The sequence below is a fragment of the Acyrthosiphon pisum genome, chromosome A1 (genome assembly GCF_005508785.2).
Source record: "Acyrthosiphon pisum isolate AL4f chromosome A1, pea_aphid_22Mar2018_4r6ur, whole genome shotgun sequence".
Classification (NCBI taxonomy): Eukaryota; Metazoa; Arthropoda; class Insecta; order Hemiptera; family Aphididae; genus Acyrthosiphon; species Acyrthosiphon pisum.
In genome coordinates this window covers 97,879,660-97,890,129 of record NC_042494.1, presented here as the reverse complement: position 1 = coordinate 97,890,129, position 10,470 = coordinate 97,879,660, and the positions used below count along the sequence as shown (strand labels likewise).

At 24.6% G+C, this 10,470-nt stretch overlaps 1 protein-coding gene across 2 annotated transcripts in view; it reads left to right on the top strand.

Annotated features, from left to right (window-relative positions):
* Positions 1 to 661: 661 nt before the first annotated feature.
* The window catches only part of LOC100575196, a 61,306-nt gene continuing 51,497 nt past the window's right edge, over positions 662 to 10,470 (top strand). The window contains exon 1 of one of the 2 annotated variants that reach the window (XM_029487866.1): positions 662 to 1,100. In XM_029487866.1, coding sequence (XP_029343726.1) covers positions 1,061 to 1,100 — 40 coding nt within the window. In that variant the 5' untranslated portion in view covers positions 662 to 1,060. The remainder of the gene's footprint in view (positions 1,101 to 10,470) is intronic. The other variant, XM_029487865.1, reaches the window with a different exon arrangement.

Below are 10,470 nucleotides of genomic sequence, written 5' to 3'. Positions count from 1 at the left end.
TTTGCGTAAAATTCCCGTTTTCATTAATTTTCTTTTGTTTTTCACGGCGCTTTTGAAAACTATTGGAAAAATAATTTACTTTTGACCCCCCAAAGTACCAACGAGATTCACTCTCCTATCAGAAAGGGTACTGTTGAAGAAAATCCAAGCACTTTTACTGTCCTAAAAGGTGATGATAGACACAAAAAAAGATTTAAAAAAAAATAAAAAAAAACACACATCATTGTAAAATCAATACATTCATCACTCAGAATCTAAAATGTAAAAAATGTTCAATATTTATAGCTAAGGATTATAAATGTAAAACATGGTTTCAACTCTCAAGTAATAATAGTTCAGTATGTAATCAAAACATCTAAACACAGTTTTTTTTATAGTTATTTTAAGTTCGAATTTGGATGAAATTACATATTAAACCAAGAATAATGATTTTACTTATTTTGTTTTAATTTAAAAATATTATTAAGTATAAACAAACAGATTATGAATCACCGTTCTCCAATATTTATGTAATTATATTATACCTAAGTATCCTTAAACTGTATCATTATTTGCTAATTAGTAATTAGATATGAAATTACAAACAATAGCATTAAAAAACAATAAATTACATTTTGACAACTTTTAATAATTATAAAGTATAATATAATTTATTAACGCAAGTTGTATTTAGCATTTTAATATCACTCTTTTGCATTATTTACGTTTTTTTTTATGGTAGGTTTTCACTATGATATAGTATAATATAATATATATAGGACATAGGTATAGTGTATACCTATAATATATTTCATAATTCAGAGCCCTAAAAAATACAAAGATATGTTTCTGTAGAATATAGTTTGCTGCCATTTTCTGGGTTAAATTAAAGTTACTGAAATTAAAATTATCAAACTGATTTAATGTTATATCTTACTCCAGACCACCAGAGTGCACTAGACACTTCATTTAACAAGAGAGGAGGGAGTGCTTTTGTAAAATCCCTTACACGTGCTCAACTACCAATAGTAGTATTCGTCATTGGCCCCAACACAGTGGTTTGGCAGTGCTTTCGATTGCTATGAAGTTTATATCATGGTTACCATCATTTTTTTTTCCACGTGAGTATGTTTGATAGAAAATAAAATTACATAATCTTAATTTATTTTCAATTATCATTTTAATAAGATAGATATAATATAATATATGTTAATCATTCGAAAAAATTAATTAGATACAATTTTAATTAGTAGGTAATTAAATATAGAGGTAAATAAATTTGCTAAACTTGATTCAGCACACAGGTTATGTGGCATATAAGTGTTCTTCCTTATTGAATTTGTGATTAAAATTTGAAATTAACATTATTATCTAGGTTCTGAAATAAAGTTACATAATCTATTTAAAATATAAATTGAAAAATCTGTTTTTTAATTGTGTATGCGCAATAAAGACATTATTTGAAACAAAAATTACAAAATTGTTTATTTAAAATATATAAAATATAAAATGCAAAATACATTTTATAAAAAAAAATATTTAGTGGTAACTATTATCAATTACATATGTAGATAAATTATTAATATACAATAGTATATATATTTAATATCTTTTATTCAAAATTATTGTATGAATAGAATGTACTGACTAGAAATGAATAAATGTAGGTAAACGTAAAAATTAAAATTAATAATTGCATGTATTTTATATTTCATTAAAAAAAAATAAATATTATAATACCTATTTAAATTGATAAATACAAAGTAATTATAGACAAAATACGATGTACAAAATGTAAAATATAAATTTCAATTAAATACAATATTTAAAATTCATACTTATTTTGATCAATCCTTGATAATTTAATAAATTAAGATGTTTTTAAGGTTCCGTACGGTAAAACGGGATCCTATTCCTAAGACTCCGCTGTCCGTCCGTCTATCTGTCACCTGCAGGCTGTATCTCATGAACTATGAAAGTTAGAAAGTTGAAATTTTCACACATTATGTATTTCTGTTGCCGCTATAACAACAAATACCTACTAAAAATCCTAGAGTATATAATATAAGCAGCGTTTCCAACATGTTTATAGCTGATGATGGTACGGAACCCTTCGTGCGCGAGTCCGACTTGCACTTTGCCGGTTTTAGGGTTTAAGCGTGGTCGATATCATAAATGTAATAAACATTATAATATTATAATAAACTGTATTTTAAATTGCATTTATTATTGAAAACACGAGTAATTCAATGATGATCTTAAGATTTATTTCATAAAAAAATACTAAACAGGTACCACTATTTTTAAATGATTGATTTGGCTTAATCATAAATAAATAAAGACTGTGTCTTGGTGTGGCGAGGTCCGTACACTCAACTGCGGAAATGCTTTGAGTGTACGTTTCGGCTGGTATTGCTAATTTCCGGATGGGTGACCACTCAGGATTTATAGCTACAAATCCTTGCCACACATACAAACGTGTTTTAGCCAACCGTTCCTCCTCCCAACAAACAAAAAAACAGCTAATGGCCATAGTTGCCGGGCTTAAGCTCAGTAAAAAAAAAAATAAATAAATAAACGAATAAAGACTTATAGTTCTCAAATAAGAATAAACAACACATCATAGGAAGCATGGAGAATAAATTACTAATCAAAAAAGAAATAGTTATTTAAAATATCATTCCCTCGTTTAATCTATCTCGATATCACTATAATATGAAAACAGAGTGATTTTTAATCTAATAAACCAGTCTCAAAGCCTTTATAGCGATTGACAAGAAATGTACAAAAACAATAATAATACAGTATTATATTAACATATTTGAATATTTAATGGTACTCTAGAGTATTAAATTATAGGTAGTTATTATTATTTTAGGAATATTTTTTAAAGAAATGTTTTTTATTATAATTATTGTACTTTATATTAATTTTTTTTTTTATTAAAAGAATAATTACAAGCTATACATAATTTTGTACAATAAATAATTTTGTTGAGTGAAATAGCGGTGAATATAATAGAGTGGATAATAATTATTGTACTTAAAAAATATTTTTAAAAAAGGGAATAATGATAGGTATACACAACTGTATTATAATAAGTAATATTGCTTAATAATTTGCGTTACCTATTTTAGTAATTGACATAGCATAATATATGTATTGATTTTTATTAAATGGCTTTTAACTTTAAAACAATACTATACAACTTAAATATTTTAATCTTAATTATCATATTATCGGATTATTTATTCATTTTTATAAAACAAAACCAATTTAATTGGAACAAAATATGATAGGTACAATGGAAGTTGTATGTACCCGGTACATACAACTCTTAATTAAAAATGATTATGCAATTATTTTTTTTATTTTAATTTTTAACATTCAAACGGAATAGTATAATACCTATGTATTTTTTTTTTTTATTAAAGTTGAAGCCTCGATAACAGGATTATTCGTTTATATAACATACATACATTATTTAAACTAAATTGTACAATATAATATATTTCATAAATAATACATTTTTTCAATGGAATATTCATTGGTGCCCAGTGTGTCGTGAAGGTTGTTAGGTATGTCGAATTTTTGTTAGGCCTTATATGTGTCTCTGCATTTTGTGATAACGTGTTTGATTGAGGTTGGATAGCCACATGTTTGGCATGTTCTTGGTGGCTCTTTTTTCATAAAATGGGCATGTGTGTAGTGTGTATGATATATTCTGAGGCAATTTAGTACAACTCGTCTCTTAATTTGAGAGATATTGGTACCTATGTATTTATACATTTTTAATAATTTAAAATGCTAACTTTAATTCTTATTAATATATACCTCAAATATTAAATAACTTCATAAATAATTTGCTCTGATATAATTATATTGCTTCAAAAACATTAGTATATATTTAATCTAATATATTTGTTTATAAATGGTTGCTATTGGTTATATATATAAAAAATAATAACATTATTATTAAAATAATAATAGTGTATATTGTTTTTTTTACTCATCGGATTATAGTACGGTTAGGTTAGGTTTTTGTGTTAATTAATTATATTAATCCATCGTAGGTGGAATTAAGTAAAAACGACAAACTTGGTATAACTTTGATATTTTAGAAGCAACAGAAAAGTTAAGATAAATCTAGAATATCACATACCGAATATTAAATAACGCATTGAACAAAGTTTGAGTCATTTACAGTTTGTACATTTAACGGGTAACGAAGTGCACGGGAACAGCTAGTAATAATATATACATTTTATTATTTTTTTAAATTGATATTAAATTGTACAATTTCTTTTACATACTACAAGTATGTAATACAAACCGATAGTCCTGTTATCGAAGTTTTAAGTTTTAACTTAAATAAAAATAATAATAATAATAATAATAATAATAATAATAATAATGATATAATCACAGTGGTTTTTCATTTTTATTAGTTAAGGGTTTTAATAAATTTATATAAAACAAACGCTATAGTTTGGTACATTTTTTTCTTTTAGTTTCATAAATGTACCTAAATTGCCTATTCATAGCGCCGTGTTAGAATTTCATTAAAACAATAAAGGGTATATTATCCAGATTCTAGAAGGTAAGTCTTAAAAAAAAGATGGTAATTAAAACGGTCAGCTTCGACGAAAATGGTGTAATTATTTTTGGGTGTTTGGAAGTTGAAACGTAGAGACTTTTGATATCAAACCATAATAAAATATTGATTTTCAATTAATAAAACATTTAGATCCTGTATCATTACGTTAAGAGTAATAAATCCTCTCGATAAAATTAATAGACCAAAAACAAACCTGTATAAAAATAAAAAAATGAAATGAAAAAAAATCTATAGGATAGTTTTTTGGAGATGTATTACAAAAAATACATTATATTAGTGTTGTAATAAATCTAGAATGAATTACTGTTAGTTCAAAAAAATAATTTACATAATATTTATACAAAACAAAATAGAAATCGTCTTTTCTTATTAATAATCTACAAGGCCTAATTTTTTGAGAATTTTTATATTCAAAAATTGATACGCTTAAATTTATTGTGTTAAAAAGAAATTTTATGATTAATAAGTCATAAATTATTTACCTTTTTTTTTGTAAATTATATACCTACTCTGCATTTCCATATTATTTATTCAATTATATTTCATATTTTAAACTATATATCATTTCAACATTCACTCTATAAAAAATGACATTCTACTTTTTCACAAAAATAGTATTTTTTTAATGAAGACAATTTTACTACAAATTAAATTTAACCAAATATCATTTAAATGTTTTTCGTAAAATCCATAAAAATTAATTAATATACTACATATTATATATTTTTTTACAATAAATATGTGTATTCCCACAAGTGTAAATAAATTCAGTTCAGAATTATTTTTGAATTAAATTTAAAGCTTAACTCTAACAGACACCCATAAACTGGGGGGAATTTAACAAGATTACTATAGTATCCAACCTTTTTATGTTTAACTAAAATAAATCTGTATAGATTCAGTAATAAAACAGCATTAATATTAATTATGCCTTTGAAATATTGAACTAATAAAAAACCTAACATTAAAATTGAATCTTATAAAGTTTTTGGTATTAATAATTCCAGCATATGTTAAAATGTTTTCTATTATTTAAAAAAAGTATATAATAATATTTATATACGTATATAATATAATATACACATTACAATAAATGGTTTTCATATATTTTTCCATTTAAGCCATTTAAACGCTAAAATAATGATATTTTAAATGTTATATAGAATAATAAATATATAGGTTCTATTCTAAAATAGGTATAATAAATAACATCTACTGCTAAATGCTAGTACTGTTAGTGTGTTGTGTTCTTACTATAAAAAACTAGTTGTTAATAGACCTAAATAAAGATGAAGAAACGTTCCACGGTACTTAAAAATAAAAAAAGCACTTAGAATGTAAAAAAAAAACTAATTTTATATCTATATAATATGTCTATTGTCCATATAAAACCTATGTAGTCCTATGGAATCAAACTCTTGAGTGCTGTCAAAATTTCAGATATTAATAAAATTGAAACTATTCAATTTAAAATCCTTCACCACATACTCAACGCGCCTATACATACTTATACATTTCTAGTGAAATTAATAATTATCCATAAGGACCAAAAAATACACTAGTTAAGCAAACTGCCATTTCTCGTTATAAAAATTCCATAACCGTCTTCACAATATTCGAATACACTAATTATTAATTATCTCTCACACTTTTTGCCACCTAAAAATAATTTGGTGTAGGGATTAGGTCCACAAAAATTAAAATATATTAAAAATTAAAATTAAATGTCAGTAGGAGAGGTGCATTACCCCAGCACCCGTACTTCCGAAATCATAAATTGTAATCAAGCATTGTTATGTACTTTATTTTTAACAATTTTGTGCAACCAAAATTATATTTTAACAAACTTTAGGTGTAGATTTAAAAACGTAGACGGTTCGGACTTAAAATATTCTTGTATATCGAAATAATTTCGATTATTGATTTTTCAACATCCACTGAAGTTATCAGTGTGACATTTTCAAGTATAATATTTCACCATATTATCAAAAAATGGTTGTTTTTCAAACTCTAATTGATTTGAATCGTAAATACGTATACAACATTATAATGACAAATTGATAATTTTAACTCAAAATATTCAACAAAGAAAAGTAATTTATAGGAGGAAAATCCAAAATTAAGTTTAATAATTTGCACGGAAATGAAATAAAATACATTTATACAAAAGAAGAATCTTTCTATCTATGAAAAAAAATTTTCTTTCAAATCCGACCTCTAGACTAAAGTGTAATTAAATATAAGAATGCAACATATTTTTTAACGAAACATAGAACATTTTATACTTACTGTAGGTACTTGTATATACGCCAATATTACTGCTGTACGTTATACAATATGCTGTTGACTTGCCACTATATTAAACATAGAAAACAGTAGGTAAACATAAATACTTATCTTATGATAGAAATTGTAGCAAAAAATAAACGTAACAACATTAATCATTTTTGATCACTCATTACTTCAATATTCGGCTAATGGGATATTTTCCCTTGCTTTTAACATGTAATAGTGTGACACGCCGTTTAATAGCGAAAAGGAAACGAGAAAAAGTACGTGTTTAATGTAAAAAATCTTTAGTGCTTCATAAAAATGACTTTATTAAGCTCAGAGCTATTAACCTTTATATAAACACTACTTTATTTTCTGAATCATTTATATCCCGTAAAAAGTTTGGTCAGAATGGGATTTTTTTGTAACAATTGGTCGTAATATTAAGCCAAGTTTCAAGTATTATTATTTATTTGCATATTCCCATGTGTATTATGAGCTGAATAATAAATAAAGGTATTTTGACATGTATCTATTTCATTATGTTTACTAGACTTATGCTAAAAAAAATAATATAAATTATTTTAAAATAAAGTAATTGTAAGTAATATAATAAATAAATATATGCTATACCTAGTTGCTAAAAGTGTCAAGTAATTTGGTAGGTAGCTGTTATTTTGGTATTATTAAATTATACTAACTTGACATAATAATGATATAATAATTATATAGAAAGTACCAGAACTAAAATTTGGTTTGCATTGCGTGTGAATTATTTTTAAGGTTAAAACCCAGCATTGCATGCCTAATTTTTATATTCTCCAATACAATATTGTACAATTCTTTTTCCAACTTTTTCAGACTTTGGACTGACAGATATCTAAGTTTAACAGAAGTAGGTAGAAATCGTACATATTGTTATGACGAAAAAATTATTTATGGCTCATGGCTCTGTCCAAAAACTTGAAAATTTCCTCATCTGGTTTGAGTATTACTTATAAAATATTGAAAATACCGATAATATTCTGGACAAAAATTTTTTATAAGAGGTTTTAAGTTCAATTGTTGACAATAGGTCTATTCGTAAAAATCTTGTAAATTACCAAGTTACTCGTAGATAGTTAAATAACTAAATAAGTATAACAATTTCAATTTTACAGTCTTCGCTAAGAATCATTTGTCATACCTACGTATACAATGATATAATTCCATTGAATTTAAATTTAACACATCCATTACAGTGACCTACATGACATCCTAATGTACAGCGGAGTGGTACCCATTAATTAAAAATACCACCATTATTTTCAAAAGATATTCAAGTTCATTGTACAGTTTCATGAATACGTATATTACGAGTCTCATCACCGAATTCAGTGCTGTATTATTAAAACAAAATGTATAAGTAGGTACTTGAAATTGTATAATATTTTAAATTTTAAGTTTAAGATGTTAGTTAAGTCACTCATAAGATACTGTAAGAGGTAAGAATATTATAATCTTGATATACTTTTTTTGTAAATATTTAATTAATATTAAAGCTTAAAAAATTATAACAATTTTGATACTTTAATTTTTATTTAATATGATGAAGTTTGTAAAATTACGTTGTTTAAATAAATGAATGTATAATGTATATAATATTTTTTTATCATTTATTTTTTTATTTCCATTAACAACTTACGAGTAACCTTATATTAAATTTCCTAGTTTTCTGACCGAGTGAACATTTTTTTATCGGCAATTCACAATTTAAAATATCTTATAAAAATCAAAATTTTTTATGTCTATAAAAAGCTCTAAAATAGTCAAAACTTTTTTAAAATTTTAAAGTATATAGAAAATACTAATATAAACATTCAGTAAAATTTGCATGTGTCTACAGTTATTTTTTTAAATTTTGTTGAACACTGGTCTAGCGTAAAATTATCCATTTTTCCCAATTTTTTCTTTGGTTTTCCCCGATAGTTTTAAATATTATTGGGAATTTTTTATTTTCATTCTCAAATAGGTACCTGCTAGATTGCATTTTAAAATGCCGTTATGCGTATAAAATATAGTAATATACTTTAAAAGTTTCAAGTACCCACGAATAATATTTTTAAATTACAATAAAATAACTAAACTCGTTATCTAAACTTCTTTTAAATATCTAATTTTGTCCAAACTTGAACTTAAAATATCAAAAACAAAAACTGTGCTTATATATTTTTTAGATTAAATATTTTAAAATACTTAGAAGAAATTATGTTTTTAATTTTTAATCCATATCTACAAAAATTGAACATTTTTAACAACAAAATAGTTTGAAAGTTTTCGTGATTTTGAAGAATATTGTCAACATTTTAACTTAAATTGCCTATGAAAAAAAGTGTGTCTATGTATCATTAATAATATTAATTTTGAACTTCTATAATAAAAATGTATGAGAAACCTTTGATTAATATTAATTTTCAAGCATTTGAACCAATGAAACCTTTTCTTTTCGACAATAATTTTAAAAAAAATAAATAAAAAGTCAAATATTGCTTAACCTTATAAAACGCTCAAAGCCTCAAAAACAGACAAAAGATTTTAAAATTGTATTATGTAAATAAAAGAAAAACAAACATTCGGTGAAAATGTTATGTATCTACGGCTATTTTAATCACATATTATGTTGCATTAATGCATTAAAAAACAAAATTGATTTCGTCAAAAATTGGCTTAGCGTAAAAATTACCATTCTTCCGACGCTTTTGAAAACTTCTGTGTACTTTAAATTTTAACCTCTTAAAAATACCATCAAGATTCATATTCCCACCAGAAAAGTTACCGAAACTGAAAATTTCAACAACTTATCATGTATTTAGACACAAAAATAAAAAATAAAAAAACAACCATCATCGTAAAATCAATACATTCATCACTCAGCTCAGAATCTAAAATCACATTTTCTTATAAAAACCCAAAATTTTAAATACTTTATCTAGTTTTGAGTTGCTTAGATTGCTTATCATTTATCTCAGAAAACCTAAATATATGGATTGCCATACAATTAGTTTGATTACAAATAATATTCTCATAAAATAACACCAAGACAAGTGAAATGTATGTTTACTTTACAACCTGTAAATTAGTAGTACCCATAGATAATTATAAGTACTGAATAGGACATAACAGCATATTGACGATGAATGCAATTATACAACAGAATAAATATTTATTCTGTGATTATACGAATTGAGGCCAAATAACTATACTTATATCCACGATTTAAGATAGTAAATATACTCTGGTAACTATCTTAAATCGTGCTTATATCGAGTATCTGACTATCTACATTTCACATATATATAATCCCGTATAATCCAACCATACAAAAATGTTAACAAATTATGGCCTCAACTTTTTATCTATATTGGACCGCTATACTAACACAATCCGGAAATTCGTTACTTGTAATCAGTGACTATTTCCCCTTAAAATTAGGATCGGTGATAAAATATCTTACCATCGGTTACTTTTTTGTAGTAAACACTAAACGTTCATTATTAATTTGTCACCAATTTAATCTAATGAATTTGAGACGTCCAATCCATTTCTTTATTATCTATGGTAGA